The 17025-nt window shown below is 47.0% G+C and overlaps 1 protein-coding gene across 9 annotated transcripts in view; it reads right to left on the bottom strand.

Annotated features, from left to right (window-relative positions):
• Nucleotides 1-266: 266 nt before the first annotated feature.
• Nucleotides 267-17025, bottom strand: part of MAP3K13 (mitogen-activated protein kinase kinase kinase 13) — a 68091-nt gene continuing 51332 nt past the window's right edge. For all 9 annotated transcript variants that reach the window (XM_031596566.2, XM_090147044.1, XM_090147040.1 and 6 more), the window contains 9 exons: nt 16558-16666; nt 12546-12655; nt 11299-11415; nt 10658-10795; nt 8031-8775; nt 6671-6741; nt 4613-4910; nt 3829-3926; nt 267-3739 (listed from right to left, as the gene is read on the bottom strand). In XM_031596566.2, the coding sequence (XP_031452426.1) occupies nt 3703-3739; nt 3829-3926; nt 4613-4910; nt 6671-6741; nt 8031-8775; nt 10658-10795; nt 11299-11415; nt 12546-12655; nt 16558-16666 (1723 nt within the window). In that variant the 3' untranslated portion in view covers nt 267-3702. The remainder of the gene's footprint in view (nt 3740-3828; nt 3927-4612; nt 4911-6670; nt 6742-8030; nt 8776-10657; nt 10796-11298; nt 11416-12545; nt 12656-16557; nt 16667-17025) is intronic.

Below are 17025 nucleotides of genomic sequence, written 5' to 3'. Positions count from 1 at the left end.
GCAAAGTTCTCAAGATTCAACTACCCAGCTCACAGCAAAGCAGCTTGCACAAGTAAAGGTCACTGCTCGGGGACAGCTAGTGCTTAAAGTCTACTTGTGTGCCATCACATCTGGTATTCAGAGCTCCAAGTAGTTCCAGCCTGGCTGGGGTTAGAGACAGGCAACTGAAAAACAAACTGCTTGCCCACATCTCATTAATTATTGAGAGACTTTGTCCCAAAGCATACCGCAAACCATTCCCAGATACCAGACCAGCCTGAAAAACATTGAAGTACACTGGCTTTTTATTCCATGCATTGTTTGCTTTGATAGTCATTCTTGTTTCCATCACTGTACACTGTTCAATACAAAAAAATCAAGTTTGTATCAGGAATCCGCAGAGCAGGGAGGAGAGAGATGAACACTACTGGACAGGGCCAGGATGAAATGGTTACTTAACACAACAGTGGGGAAGGCAACATTCAGCATTGGGAGAAAATCTAGGCTAGTGTTCAGGAGCTGTCAGCAGCCACGAGAACTGGCTCAGGGAAGTCAGGATGCTGGAAAGGGAAGTGTTCTGTTTACTTCTGTCCTGCAAACACGGTGTTGCTGCAAGGACGTGCACAGAACTGCAGCGACGCATGCGCAGTCCACGTGCAGAGCTGGGCCAGTGGCACCAGAGTGGCTCAGCCCCTGCACAGCCATACACACAGGGTGTGTGCAGGCAGAGGGCTGGGATTACACCCCCACTGGTACAAGGCTGCGTGTTCACACAAGGAAGGGGCAGCCCTAGTGGCAGTCCCAGAGGGACACTGCATAGTAGGCAGCAGCTACGAGGAGCAGAGAAGCTGGACGTAACGCTGTGATGAGCTGGGCATGCAAAGAAATCAGGCCGCAGTGTGGCTGCAGTGTTCGCCAGCAGGCAGCCAGAAGGGTTCAGCTCTGCTCCTCCAGCTGCAAAACAGGGCAGCGTGTGCCAGGGCGAGGCAGGAGCAACCACTGCTCCCCCAGGACAGCTGGCCAGGAAGGTCCCCAAATCCCACACACCGAGGCATCCGCATCTCTGCAGGCCCAGAGCACGTTGTGAAGCTCTGAGCTGAGGCTGCAGCCACCAAAAGCCCCATAGGATCATCTTGGTAGGGACAGAGTAGCACGGACTGAAGCACAGAGACTGAGACAGGCCTGAGCTGGAGGTGGCTCTGCTGAGGGCCTAGTGCTGCAGGACTGCTTGGGGGTACGATGGTAGATGCGATGGGGAGTTCTCAACCTCTTTTTATGGAGTAGTTTGATCTTTGTGTGCATATGTTACATGCACAATTCTGCACCGCTCACTGCTCACGCCCTAGCCTCCAGCTTGCTGGGTAACTATCTGTACCACCTCATCTGCACCAAAACCTCCCACACCACAACAGCACTGCCTTGCCACCACCGCACGCCGCCAGCCATGGGAGAGGCCTTTGGGTGGAAGAATGAGTGATGGAAGAGAGAGTAAACAAGAAACAAACCAGACAAGAGCTTCACTCCCCTCCACGCTCTGTCTCGGCGCAGAGCTGAGCGTTGCTGCTGCAGGCAGGGTGAGCTGATCTCCTCTCCACAACCTGCACAGTCCTGCAGCAGTGATTCATCATGTGCCAGCAGTAACTGCCCACCTCTCTGCCTGTCCTTCTGGAAGCTCTTTACCAGGGGATCTGTACAGGTTACTCCCTTTGTGACCAACACCACAGCCACTCGATCCCTGGTCACTGTTCCCTACCAGCTCACGGGCTGCCAACTCTACCAGCAACATGAGGAACTGCAGCATCCCCACAAGGACTCCAGGGCTCACAGGCTGACTGCAGCCATTCCACCCTGACCAGCCATGCCAGGATCCCTGCCCGAGGGTGACAGCACCCATGGGAAGCGTGGCAGGCAGCAGCTACTGACAGCCACTGAGACCAGCTCTGCTCCCATCTCTCCCAGTGACCAGGGAGAAGGTAACGTCACACAAACAGATTACAATTGTGCTAGCAGTGAAGCCAACCTTCTGATCTACAGAAATGATAATAAATAATAAAATAACATCATAACTTAAGATCTGTGTGTAGTCCAGCTACAAAATTTTAAAATATGGGATAATTTAACTCATACAATACTGCTCTCTGTATAAGACATTTTCCTTCATTTTGCCACGAGGCTATAAATTACCACGGATAAATTCAAAGCAATAGTTTTTAACATAAAATGTAAACAAACAAAGCAACAGAAGTACCTGTCCATGGTCCATTCCTGCCGTTCATCTCAGGCTGGTGTGCCAGGCTGCGGGGCAGCACCGGCTGTGTCAGCCAGCACGCTACGAAGGGCAGAGTGAAAGCTCTTGTAGGGGAAGATCAGCTAAAGGGAAGGGAGGGGAGGACGTGCTCTATCGTTTTGTTCTCTTTAAATATTGATTTAGAAGAGTAGTGTTTGAAGGGAAGGCACTATGAGTTCTATCAGAGAACAAACTTTTCTCATCTGCCAATGCCTCCTCGGCCTGTTCACATAGCAGTATTATCCTCACTTTCACCTGTAGAGTTTCAGCTCGAAGAAGAAACAGGGGCCTCAGGGTACACCTGAGACACAGCTGTGCCAAAGCCACAAGGTTCCCTGCGCAACCTGGTTTGCACCAAGCCTGACATGAAGGGCAGGCAGCTGTGAATGCTTCCAAGAACATACAGTAAGGAGACAGAGCAGGGCTGATGCTCGTATCTAGGCCAGTGATTCCCAGTCTTCCCCCCCCAACACACAGCTCTCTGCTGGTTACTGATGCTGTTGTAGGTGAGAGGCTGCTTCTCCAAGTCCAGCACAGGCATCTCCAGTTTCCTCCCCAGAAGAGTGCTCGGGCTCTGCAGAACGTGCTCTCCAAGTTCTTGCTTTTCCAACACTGATTTGATTGATTTCTTTAGCTGACTGAAACAGACAGGAGGTAAGAGGAGGAAGTAAACTGGGAAATGGCACACTGCATCTGAAAGAGGATTCCCTGCTCAACTGGAGGTCAACACTGCCAGAGTGAAGCAAGGACGATGTTAAGAAGTGCTCTTATACCAATTCTTGAGAGGACGAGGTTAGAATACATTTGCAGGATCTCACAACCATACGTTGATTAAAAAAAGAAACTAAAAACCCTTAAAATAAAACCCATTATTACATTCCTGGGGATGCATTGACTCAGAAGACCCTGGATGTTAGCACCTCAGTACCAGTTCTCTCCAGGAACACGTCCACCTTCTGATTTAAAAAAAAATGACCCAGCTGGTTATACTGAATTCGCTTTGTTCACAGGTTACCTTACAGTAAGGTCTTTTTTTTTTTTTTTTTTTTTACACTTCCTCATGTGATAAGACGGAGTAGTTTTGTTTTCTTGATCTGTTCTCCAATCTTCAGGGCCGTGAGGCCTGGTCCCCTGTGAAAGCAGCAAGAGAATCCCCTGCTCTGTACACAGAGCTGTCCAGGCAGGACTCCCAGGATGTTTCTCTGTAATGTGCTTGCTTTCTGAATTTTTTTTTTTTTTTTTTTTGCAACAAGTCTGTGTGTCTATAAATACAATCCACTCTTTACAGTAAAAAGTGTTAAAATGTCAAAAAAATAAATATCCATGTTACAGTAACTAGATTATTCAATAAAATACATCCCTGCCATTCTTGATTGAAATGCTCAAAGAGAATTAATTTCATTTGGACATTTTCCAGAGATTCAGGTTATTGCAAATCACTCCTGGGGTGGGAAGGAGAAACATCTTCTCTTCCTGTAAAGTGTGATGAAGGGGAATGAAGTGGAATCTCAGGGAAATCAAAATGCCAGTATCAGAAAGCTTTGGGGGAGGATCTGTATTACCAAGTAGCAGAGCTGCAGGGCTTATTGGTCCTGACTGTGGCATCAGAACACTCCCCTTCAGAAGAGTCACAGTCTGATTCTCCAAACTGTGCTGGGTTCTGCAAAGCAAAAGAAAAGGGAAATATTTAAGCAACAATCCTACCCTGTAGATCAACCACACCATCCCAGTCAGTAACAAGAGCTGGGTAAAGGTCACCACCAGCAGAGAAGGACAAGATGGCAACACATGGGAGATGTCAACAGCACATAAGTGCACTACCAAAGGTCACTCCTCTACCCCTCAAGGAGGAGACAAAGAAAAATATCTGCTCAGAGCACCATCATCACACACAGACGAGGGGATGAGGAAACGGTGCAGCACGTTCTGCCCTCCCTGTCCTGAACACTACAAAGACAGTACAAGAAAGAAAACTGTTCTAGCTTCATCACTGGTCTGCCAATGGCTAAGTCTGAGGCAGGCAGTTTATATCCCTTCCACTTCATTATCTGTTTTATTGCTTCTTTTTTTATATCCCAATTAGTGCAACTGCAAATCTGATGACCTCTCAAATATTGCACTCATCCCAGCTGGCAGATTATGTTAAGCTTTTTCTGTGCTGCTTTCACCTCATCTATTTACGTGACCAAGCGTCAGAAAGACCAGGTATCCAAATCACTTCCTTGATGCAGTACATCTACAGCACTTTCTAGGCAGTCATCCTGGTCCTTGGATTCCTCCTTTTTTCTTTTTTTTTTTTTAATTACCCAATGAGTTGAAGAGGGGTTTAGTAAACTCACAACTCACCTCACAGCTGTGTTCATCTGCACAAAGTTTCCCCAGAGACATCTGAGTCTTGACTCTCCGCACAGCACACTCTTTGTCTGAAAGCCCATCAGATTGGGTGGAGATTTCAATGGGGATTTCTGGAGTCTGGGACAACATGTCCTCCAGCTTCTCAGCCAGCTCATCTTCCAGCTTGGCAGCCAGCTCATCCGGACTGTTGGAGTGATCACTGGTGTTCCCCTCCTCTCCATCTGACACAGAGAAGTTCTCCGAGCTGAAGGTTGAGTAGGACTGGCAGCTACTAATGCAGCGGTGAGGTCTGCAAACCAGAAGAGTAGTTCAGCTTCTATCACAGTGCTTCTCATTGCAGAGGAAAAACAGCTTCTTTCCACATCAGCTGAGTCATAACTGATCTTCAAAGCTGGCAGCAAGAGCTCTGCAGCATTGAGCTGCCTTTTCTATTTTGGAACTATGGAATTCTACCACCTTTTCAACGAGTTAGTTTAAGATCTGCATCTTTAACTTCATAGAATCAAATTCATCTGTTCTTTTTTGGTCTCATCTCCTACACGTTCATACTAGCTGCTCTAATTTGCAGCGTATTCTTCTATAACCGCCCTTTTCCCCAAAGAAAGGCTATATTGTAGGGTTCAAGCTAACTGAATTTGTAATATCTGCACCACCTGGCAGCAGCCACAACAGCCAGCCTAGAATTTATGTGCACATTGCTTCAATGTGGAAATCACCTCATGTCGGTGCTTAACAGCAACAGTACAAAATATCAGTTGAGTGAACATGCCAAGAGACCCACAATAGGTCATTACATTGAATTCAAGAAAGGCAATTTCTTCCCCAAGATAGTAAATCACAGAAGAAGCAACAATCTCACACACAGGAACAGAGAACTCATCTAGCCCAGCATTCTATCTCCAACTCTCAGCAAGAAGAAATAATCAGGGAGAAGTATGAGAGCAGGGTGTGCAGACAGAGCCAGCTTTCTCCTGGTGTATCTTCCCAGTTTGTGCTCAGACTTTTGAGCTGTAGATCAAGCCTGGATGACTGTGCTTATTAACAGCCACTGATGGACCAACCCTCCGTAAATTTAGCACCTACAACTTGTTTATGTTTCAATTTCCACAGCACTCCTTGACAATGAACTGTACATTCAAAATGCTTTGGATGGAAAAAGCACTCTATATTCATTTTCAACCCATTCTTTGCTTCACTAGGTCTCTCTAACTTGAATGTGAGGAATCTTTCCTTGTTTACTTTCTCCATTTCACTTTCAATCCCATGTACCTCCATTATGGCCTTCTGCTAGACAAAAACTTCTCATGGATTTAATTTCTTCTATGGAAACCAATTCTAACTATTCTTGTCACGCTTCTCTGAACCTTCTCAGACTCAATCACAGCCACTTAACTGAGGTAACAAAGATGGCATCTAGGATTCAAGCTTCAGGTGTGCTGTGAATGAATACAACGGCTTTTATCTTCTCTGCTCCGCTCCTAACAACCCTTAACTTATTTGCCCTCTGGATCACTTCAAGCAGTGGTTTTCATAAAGTTACTGCAACGATTTACAAGAGCACAGGCCTTTAAGACCTACTATCACAAATGCTTAAGAAAGAAATCCCCTTCAAGTCTCTTATTTTACAGGCAACGCTATCAAATCTGACCTGCTGTGTTCTCACTTAGCTCTTACGTCCTACTTGAATGCAACCATGAAGTTCTGGAGTCAGCCCCACTGCAGAACCAGTTAACACAGCTTTTGAAAGAGTCCACAGAGGGTCCCAACAACCAGTCAGTCTGGTTATTATTTTTACAGGCTGAATCGCACTACCTCTAGCTAAACAAGCATGATCAAGTTGTGCTGTGAACAGCCTGCAGCAGGAGGGCCATGCTGGAGATAACAGAACAGGCTGAAAACGGTGAGTCAACATGAAGGATCACTGAGGGCAGATGGGATGCACTGAATGCGATTCTCTTCTTTTGCCAGCACAGCTGGTGTGCAGTTGCTATGACAGTTCTGCTGAAATTTACCCTACCAAAGAGAGATTAGAGTGAATTCACCTTTTACCTTTGTCTACGAGGAAACTCCACTTCACTATCGACTTCGCCCTCTTCCTCTTCTGAGGAATCATCGCCACTCTGGCAGAAAACAAAGGACAAGAATGATAGCACAGCTGTGAAAGAACAAACACACAACTTCATGGCTGCCCTTGGACCTCTAGGACATCATCACTGTGTTAGCAGCCTGCAACCAAGTGGGCAAAAATAGAACTGACTCGGACTTGGTCTTACTTGGACATTATTTCAGGCAGTCCTAATGCTGCCATTTCTGAATTTGGAGAGATTGACTTAGAAATAAACTGGAAATACTTCAGGCACTGAGAACATAACGTTCTGGATTTCATTCACTCCCCCAAACAGAAGCAAACCAAGTAATTCACTGAAACCAACATAAATTATTGAGCTGATCTGCCACTCTTCAGCTTTACCACTTCAACATCTCCCACATGAGCCTACCCAGAGCAGCATCGGTAATGACATCCCTTTGCTGGTGGGTTTCACTAACTGGAAAACTTGAGTTTTATTCCATTTTCTGTTTCTGAGAGCATAGAGCCTTTTGTTTTTGTTTTCCCATCCAACTCCTGCGTTTGTGGTTTTTCACAGCCTCCTCTTGTCCAATCTAACCTGCCAAGCCCCAGTTCAGACTCTGTGTTCTTGTAATACGAGCTCATCATATTTTCATTCTGGGCTCCAAGTCATACTCTTGGTTCTGGGTTCCTCTTCTTCCTTCCCTCTTTCACCCAGGCTTAGTTTCCCTTCTCTTTGAACTCACACCAGTTCCTACCTCTCTTACCACTTGGATGGAAGAGAAGGAATAAAGAACTGTTTCTGTACTACTGTGCCATAACACCTTTCTGACTCTGGCAGTCCCAGGTCAGTGTGCTTAGTGCTCATATATTTCAAGCAAATCTGCTAACCTAGAACCACAGCTTTCAGTCAAGGAGGATGGTGTCTCACAGCTGCTGCAAAGAGCCATCTCCCAAAACCATGGCCAAGACACAGAAGATCCTTGGTGAAACTGTGGCATATTTAACGTCAACAAAAGAATGCATTTATCCCCTCCTTTGTTTTGAGAAAGGCTAGAAAACATTTTTTGAGACTAGTGACAAAGATTCAGCACATCTTTTGCAATTCTGGGACCTCCTGAGGCATTATCAAAGGCATCTGACAACTCTCATTGTTAGCAACACACCCTGATACAGTACTTCTCAATAAAATTGATTGTAAAAGAATGCCCAGATCACAGAGCAGAGTTTACATCAGCATGATCTGTAAGATGCAAGTTGTACCTGCAACTCTAGCTCTCTTTTGGTGGAGAGGGGAAAGAGGAAGCCTCATTTTTGTCTAAATCACCACGCCGTCCTTACCTTTTGAATGGGTCTTGCTTTGCAAGGTAGTACTGAGGAAGCCATGTGCTGTGGTGTGCCTAGAGCAGATGCTGACGTGCAGTTGCTGAAGTCCTCTTCCTCCATCTTTTCAATGTACTGCGCGTTTTCATATAGGGAAACAGCCGTCGGTGACTGAGAATGGCTCACTCCTGTTTCAACAGATGACATCTGTCCCTGACCACTGTCCTCTTCCCTGCACTGGAGACAGGAGTTGTACTGATCTGTTTTGCAACACTCCCAGTGATCATCTTTGCTCTCTTTGCTCTCTAGATTCCTCCGGCAATCTGCTTCCATGGCAGTGGAGATGAGGTCGGGGCTGGAACCAGACATCCTCCTTTGTGCATGGTTACTGAGCGGGCTCCGCAGCGCTGCTGCAGGGCCAAAGTACCGTAAGTTGTTTGCACAGTTGGCAATATCCTGTCCGTGGGCATGAAGCCGTGAGTGATGGCCATGGGGATGGCCGTGGCCATGCTGCTGTGGTAGACCAGGGTGATGAGAATGATTATGAGGTGGAGGTGGGGGTGCATCGTCTTGCACAGGCTGGTTTTTCAAGATCCCTGCAAAATCGTTGTAGCTGCCTTTGCTGTTCCCTCGGCGGTGACGTGGCTTACTGCGGTAGCGACTTTTGCCACTCAGCGTTGACATTTTGGGACTTCCTGAGACTGGTGAGCCGTTGGATGCTGCTTCTGCACTGGGTATGCCCTCTGACTTCAGCAGATCTGGTCTGAAAGACAGTCAGCAAAAGTTTAACATCAGACCACAAATTAGGAAACAACATCAACAGCTTGGAATCACAGAATCACGGAATTGCCAGGGTTGGAAGGGACCTCAAGGATCATGAATCTCCAACCCCCCTGCCACACGCAGGGCCACCAACCATCCCTCCTAATGCCACACCAGGCTGCCCAGGGCCCCATCCAATCTGGCCTTCAACACCTCCAGGGATGGATGGGGCATCCACAGCCTCTCTGCACAGCTCTTCCAGCACCTCACCACTCTCTCTGTAAAGAATTTCCCCCTGACGTCCAACCTAAATCTTCTCTCCCTCAACTTAAAACCATTTCTCCTTGTCCTGCTGTCACTCACCCTTTCAAAGAGTTGATTCTCCTCCTCTTTGTAGGCTCCCTTTAGGTACTGAAAGGCTGCAATGAACTCACCCCGCAGCCTTCTTTTCTCCAGCTCCTTCAGCCTGTCCTCATAGGGGACGTGCTCCAGTCCCCTGATCATCTTCGTGGCCCTCCTCTGGACCCTCTCCAACAGCTCCCTGTCTTTTTGTACTGGGGGCTCCACACTTGGACGCAGTACTCCAGATGGGGCCTCACAAGAGCAGAGTAGAGGGGAACAATCACCTCCCTGTCCCTGCTTGCCACCCTCTGCTGATGGAGCCCAGGATACCATTTGCTTTCCGAGCCGCAAGGGCACACTGCTGGCTCATGTTAAGTTTTTCATCTATCAAGACCCCCAGGTCCTTCTCCACAGGGCTGCTCTCAAGGACCGCTCCTTCCAGTCTGTAGGGATGCCTGGGATTCCTCTGGCCCAAGTGCAAAACTCTGCACTTTGCCGTGTTGAACCTCATCAAGTTCACCCGGGCCCACCTTTCTAGCCTCTCGAGGTCCCTCTGAAGCCATAGTAGAGACAACCGCAGCCATAAGCATACTCTGATTTCTGTTGTCTACATGCCTCCCTCCTTCCAGCAGTCTGACTTCTGTGTTTACGTTCCTTGGATTCCCATCACTCAGTGCCTTTTCTGTTCAGCTCATCTTGCTGCTCTTCCAAATATCAACCACATACTCTTCTTCTTCCATTCACTTTGATGATCTGCTCCCCAGATTGCTCTTTTCCAAGCCTGAGATCTCAGTGTAGGGCACATCTTTCACTATGTGCATATACAATGCTCAGCACAATAGCACCCCTAATATGCTGATGGTATCAGACAGCCTATGTTAGAGGGGCACGTTAATATTAATTTGGAAGTCATTATTCATTACTAATCAGGACTCTCTAACTCTTGGAAATCCCAGAAAACAGAAAATGACAACTTTCCAAAGAATCTCATTTTCTGAAAGTCATGCAGAGAGGAAATAGCTGAAAGGACAGCATGAATTCCCAAATCCTTATTTCATTTCTCAACAATGAATCCAACTTCCTCGAGGGCAGCCTGATTTCCACAATCCCTTGTCCTGCCTACAGTCATTCAAGTCAGGGATTATCTAAATGTTCTTTAATTGAACTCCAGAATTCAAGATATATCTCCTATGAAAACGTCATCACTTGTGGAAAAAGTCATATGGACCAAACAGCTTCAGAGAGCTGCGTAGGTAGGGGTGAAGGCAGGATTCATTCCTTTGACCTGAAGGTAATTAAACAGCCTTGGTTCTAAGGATCAGACAAGAGTGAACACTCCTTTGGCCTGCTCATAGAATCATAGAACGGCCTGGGTTGAAAAGGAGCACAATGATCATCTAGTTTCAACCCTCATGCAGGGTCGCCAACCACACAGAATCATAGAATGAATCTGTGTGGTCAAAGTTGAAGTAAGCAATTTGCTCAACTCAGTGGGGATCTACCATTGTTTCCTGGCACAGAAGGAGGCTGTTACTTCTTACCGTTTAGTCTGGCTGCCTGGTTTATGGGAGACCCCTTTCCTCTTCATCAGCTTCTCCACAGTATTGGGGTGGATTATTGGTCTGACTGGGTGGCGTTTGTAAGTCCCAGGATATTTCTTTTCTACTGCTTGCTCCCTCCTGAAACATTTAGCAAGAATAAAGCAGATCAGTTCTCCCTCTATCCAATTGCAGCTCCTGCTGGACAGAAACACAGCTGTACAGTGAGTACACTGCGTGCCTGTTTCTCAGCTATGGCTGGGTGCAACACAACACACTGTTCTGGGAAAGGACGTAGTCATTTTCTAAATTCTCTCTGCAGAGATCAGGCTGTTGGAACACAGCCCTGGTCTACGGTCCAGAAGAGCAACACTTTTCTTTTTACAAAGGGGCCAAAGGATGCCAACCAAATGGGAATGGTGCCTTTAAGCCAGTAAACATGGTGTAAAGATACATACATTAAGTGGTGTGCAGTGCTCTACTCTTAAGAGGCCTATCTGTGCCTGCCAGCCCTCTCTTTAGCCCTGGAATAATGTCAGGGAATACTAAATCTTTAAGTACTCCTATGTATTTTAGAAGTGAGGCGTTGGTTTATGTGCAAACTGCCAGGTGTGTGGCATGCCATTCTGCCCACAGATACATACTTTATGAGCTCCTTCTCACGGACCTCCAGCTGCAGCATAATAGCACTGAGCTCCATGTATAAGTTGTTGGCTCGCTCCAGCTTCCTCTCGTAGTGCTCACGGATATCCAATGCATGCCTGAAAATCAGAAGACAAACATGATTCCAGAGCCTGATGTCTGCAGATCAAGACAGGAGAATAAGGAAACAAGGCTGAGGAAAAGATCTTCTATGAGTCAAATCTGCCAGCACTATAGTGTTGTTTGTGAACCCCATATAGAGCTAACAGCAAATGAAAACGATGAGCTTGATACCAAGAATTAATTAGGATACAATTTAGAAAGTATTCAACAGTCCCAAACACAAAGTGACAACACTTCCTCAACAGGGAAGCTTCAAATGCCTCACATCCATAAACGCTTCAGCCAAGCCCTAATTGTCCTGTTTGCACAGAAGTCATCAGTTTGCATTTTATAAAAAGCAGTATGTAGCTATTTCTTATAGCTACGGTACAATTGCATAATGCATCTCAAACCACAGCTGGAAAACGTGGCCTCTGAAAGCTTCCAAGGGCTAAGGAACATTGATGAACAACTACAGCAAGCTGGTTGAACAAGGCTTCCTTTGATTTCTTCAGCTTGACATGCTTGGCATTCTACATTTCTCTGTCATATTTGCAAATCTGTATCATAGAAGATAACATTTTGCTTTCTTAAATAAACATTCTGCTTTACTTTTTAAGTTGATCTAGCTTTCACAATCAATTTCAGTGGGATGATAGATTGCATTGTATTCTCGGAAAACAAATAATCCAAATGAAGTGTCAGGGATGAGAAAGCTCACAGCAAACTGCAAGGTGCATTGATACTGCACTGAGATTATCAGTCTCTGCACTGTTATCACAAACACCAAAATTCAGAAACAAATCTCCTGGTAAACACACAAGCCTTTGCCCCTCTCCTGCTTCAAGCAAACTGTTCAGGCAGCCCAAGAGCAGCAACAATTCCCACTGTTTCTCTCTATATCCAACAGTTACTCAAAGCGCCTGCAGGAACTGTGTGAGTTTCTGAACTCACGAGGAATTCAGGCTGCCTGAATTTACACCACCAGGAGCACCAAGCCCAGCAATCAGTTATAGAGTAGCATGAAGGCTGTCTGGGGGCTGCAGCACACGATCCATGAGGAGAGGCTGGGGGAGCTGGGATCATGGTGTTGGAGGAGAGAAGGCTGGATTGGTTAAGTGAGCAATAAACAAGTCTATCAACTGACCTCAGCTCTTCTCTTCGACGGCGAATCAATTCTTCATCTAGCCGGTGGATGCAGGTTCCTTCACTTTTAATCTTCTCAAAATGCTTCTTCACCTCTTCTCTCCATTCAGCCTAGGGAAGCAATTTACTCTGAGGTGTTTACAGAGGATTATGATCACAGAATCACAGAATCACAGAATCACAGAATGACCTGGGTTGGAGGGGACCTCAAGGATCATGTAGTTCCAACCCCCCTGCCTAGCAGGGCCACCAAACATACACCTTTACTAGATCAGGTTGCCCAGAGCCTCGTCCAACCTGGTCTTGAACACCTCCAAGGACGGGGCATCCACAACATCCCTGGGCAGCCTGTTCCAGGACCTAACCACCCTCCTAGTAAAAAACTTCCCCCTAACATCCAACCTAAATCTTCCCTCTTTTAACTTAAAACCATTTCCCCGTGTCCTGCTATTATCAGCCCTTATGAAGAGTTTACTCCCCTCCTGGGAGTAAGTTCCCTTCAGATATTGAAAGGCTGCAATGAGGTCGCCCCGCAACCTTCTCTTCTCCAGGCTGAACAAACCCAACTCCCTCAGCCTGTCCTCATAGGGGAGGTGCTCCAGCCCCCTGATCATCTTCGTGGCCCTCCTCTGGACCCTTTCCAAAATCTCCATGTCTTTTTTGTACTGAGGGCTCCACACCTGAACACAGTACTCCAGATGGGGCCTCACAAGAGCAGAGTAGAGAGGGACAATCACCTCCCTATCCCTGCTGACCACCCCTCTCCTGATGGAGCCCAGGATCCCATTTGCTTTCCGGGCTGCCAGAGCGCACTGCTGGCTCATGTTAAGTTTCTCATCTATCAGGACCCCTAGGTCTTTCTCTGCCGAGCTGCTCTCAAGGACAACTCCCCCCAGCCTGTACAGGTGCCTGGGGTTCTTCCGGCCCAAGTGCAAAACCTTGCACTTTGCCTTATTGAACCTCATTAGGTTCACCCGAGCCCAGCTTTCCAGCCTGTCAAGGTCCCTCTGAATGGCCTCCATTCCCTTCACCGTATCGACTGCACCACTCAGCTTGGTGTCATCAGCAAACTTGCTGAGGGTGCACTCCATTCCCTCATCAATGTCATTAATAAAGATGTTAAAGAGCACCGGTCCCAAGACAGACCCTTGAGGGACACCGCTCGTTACCGGCCTCCACCTGGACATAGAGCCATTGACCACCACCCTCTGTCTGCGGCCTTTCAACCAATTGCTTATCCATCTAGTTGTCCACCCGTCAAATCCACTTCCCTCCAGTTTGGAGATGAGGATGTGATGGGGGACCATGTCAAAGGCCTTGCTCAGGTCCAGGTAAATGACATCAGTTGCCTTCCCTTCGTCCACCAATGCCGTCACTCCATCATAGAAGGCCACAAGATTAGTTAAGCATGACCTTCCCCTGGTGAAGCCATGCTGGCTATCTAGGATCACGTGCTCGTTCTTTATGTGATCAAGCATATTGTCCAGGAGGATCTGTTCCATAATCTTCCCAGGCACGGAGGTGAGACTCACCGGCCTGTAGTTACCCGGGTCCTCCCTGCTCCCCTTCTTGTAAATGGGAGTGACGTGACCCTTCCTCCAATCGTCCGGGACCTCACCTGACAGCCACGACTTCTCAAATATGATGGAGAGCGGCTCAGCAACCACCTCAGCCAGCTCCTTCAGGACCCTGGGATGCACGCCATCTGGCCCCATAGACTTATACTCATTCAGTCTAAGGAGGCACTCTCGGACTTGCTCAACCCTTACAGTGGGGAGGGATTTACCTCCTTTGTCCCCACATAGAGGTATGGGGGTGCAAGACTTAGGGACGTGAAAAAGACTAGAATCCTGGCCACCAGTGAAGACCGAGGTGAAGAACTCATTCAGCACCTCAGCTTTCTCTTCATCTGTTGAAGCCATTTCTCCTTTTAAATTTACCAAAGTAGGTACGCCCGTTTTGGCCTGTCTCTTCTGGCCAATGTACCTGTAGAAGGTTTTCTTATTGTTTTTCACGTCCCTGGCCAAGTTCAGTTCTGCCTGCGCCTTGGCTTTCCTGATCCCACGTCTGCAAGTCCGGACGGCATCCCTGTATTCTTCCCAGGTGACACAGCCTTGTTTCCAGAGCTTGTACACCCCTTTCTTCACCCTCAGTTCTCTTAGCAGGTCCTTGCTGAGCCATGCCGGTTTTCTACCTCTCCTGCCCACTTTCTTAATCAGGGGAATGGAGACCTCTTGTGCTGCCAGGAGGGCATCCTTGAAGAGCAGCCAGCTCTCCTCAACGTCCTTATCTTTGAGGGCAGCGCGCCAGGGGATCTTGGCCAGCATTCCATTGAGTAGCTTGAAGTCTGCTCTTCTAAAGTTCAGCGTCCTGGTCCTGCTCTTTACCAGGCCCACATCGCTTGAGATCACAAACTCAACCAGGGCATGATCGCTGGAGCCTAGGCATCCTCCAACCTTGACGCCTTTGATGATCTCCTCAGCGTTGGTGAGCAGCAGGTCCAGCAACGCTTGACCTCTGGTCGGTCTGTCCAATACCTGAACCAGAAAGCTATCATCAATGGATTCCAAGAGCCTTCTGGAGCTCTTGTAGCTCGCCGTGTGGTTTTTCCAACAAATGTCCGGATGGTTGAAGTCCCCCACCAGGACAAGAGCCCGTGAGGCAGACGCCTCACGCATCTGGAGCAAGAAAGCCTCATCAGCAGCCTCCCCTTGGTCAGGTGGCCTGTAGTATACCCCTAATACCAGCTGACCTTTATTAGTCCCATCTCTAATCCTAACCCACAGGCTCTCAACCTGTTCTTGACTGTTTCTCATGGGGAGCTCCTCACAGTTTATCCAATCTCTGACATAGAGAGCAACTCCCCCACCCTTCCTACCTCTCCTATCTCTCCTAAAGAGTCTATAGCCGTCGATGGCAGTATCCCAATTGTGGGAGTCATCCCACCATGTTTCTGTGATAGCAACAATGTCATAACTTTCAGAATGCATCACAGTTTCCAGTTCCTCCTTCTTGTTACTCAGGCTTCGTGCATTAGTATAAAGGCACTTCAGCCGGGCTGTCCGTCTCACCACCATCTCTGGTTGCACCAAAGAAAACATCGTAGCAAGTCTAGTTTCAACAGTGACATGTTATATTTTCAACTTTGTACTCCAGTTTGAACATTTAAAATATATCTGCATTTTCTACCAAAAAAAGGTAAAAATAAAAGAAACTCCTAATGGTCTTTTTGGAAGCATACAAGGCGAGGCTGGATGTGGCTCTGGACAGCCTGGTCTGGTGGTTGGTAACCCTGCACATAGCAGGGGGACTGGAACTAAATGATCATGATGGTCCTTTTCCAACCAGGCCATTCTATGATTCTATGATTTTCTTCCCTCTTAATTCAACAGAATGGCTGAAAACTTGGAAAGCTATACACAAAGATAAATGTCAGTAGGATATCATAACTCTCTTTAACCCCTGAAGTTCTGATCCCTGCAGCTTTAAGGAACACATCCACTTCCTCTCATGCACCCCAACACCACATAGATCCTCTATACTGGAGGCTCAGTTTCATTCTCATTCCCACTCCAAGAGCAGTTGATAGCTTACTGTGTAGGGCTCAGAAGAATCTCCAGATCCTATGCTTTTAGATCTTCCCTAAGAGTTCCCAGAACAGCTTCACAGCCCTGTGATAGCTCTTTGTCTCACTGTCTGCCCTGCTCATCTTCACTATACACAAAACAGTTCCTCCCAACAGAGTTGTGGTCTCCTGGAGCTGGGAGCAGAGCTTCTGAGGTCAGCAGTCTCAGAGAGAAGTGAATGAGACAGTTCCTGTCCAAAGTCAGTGCTTCTCAGTCTATGGAAGTTCAGGTAAAATATTTTAAAACACCCATCAGCTTTGCTTCTCCCCAGGAATCAAACTGATATCACTGATTTTGATTTTTGCTTCACTCAGAGCAGTGTCTGAAACCAAACCCATGCAGCTATCTACTTCTCATGAGTTACAGCCTGGGCTATTTCCTGCTTACCTGTGATTTGAAGTAGGTTTCCTGAGGAGTAGCCAGCACATCAGCAGATGCAATATCCAGGTGCATCAGTGTCTGTCGGAAGGAGGGACGATTCCGGGGTTTGCTCTGCCTGGAATAAAAAAGACAAACACCCACCATGAGATAAGGTTAACATTGCTGACCACCTGCCCTTCTGAAAATGCTTCTCACTGGAATTAGTTCTCTGATATAATTAGAGTGAAGGAGCATTTTTAGGTTTTGTCTTTTGAATGCAAGTTTATTGATCTAGACACGTTTTTCCTTCTTTTTCTGGTTTGTGTTGGTCTATCCCACAGAAAGAGATGAAAACTCTTTAAAAATAGGAAAACAAAAGATAGAATAGAAAGTGAAACTGCTCCTAATTTGTTAGTCAAGAAGACGACGACACAGCTTTCATTTCATTTTCCAAATAAAGTCTATGGAAATATTCAATCCCATAGAAATGACAGG

Source organism: Phasianus colchicus, chromosome 10 (genome assembly GCF_987193195.1).
Source record: "Phasianus colchicus chromosome 10, bPhaCol1.hap1.1, whole genome shotgun sequence".
Taxonomy (NCBI): Eukaryota; Metazoa; Chordata; class Aves; order Galliformes; family Phasianidae; genus Phasianus; species Phasianus colchicus.
This window is presented reverse-complemented; position numbering and strand designations above follow the sequence as displayed.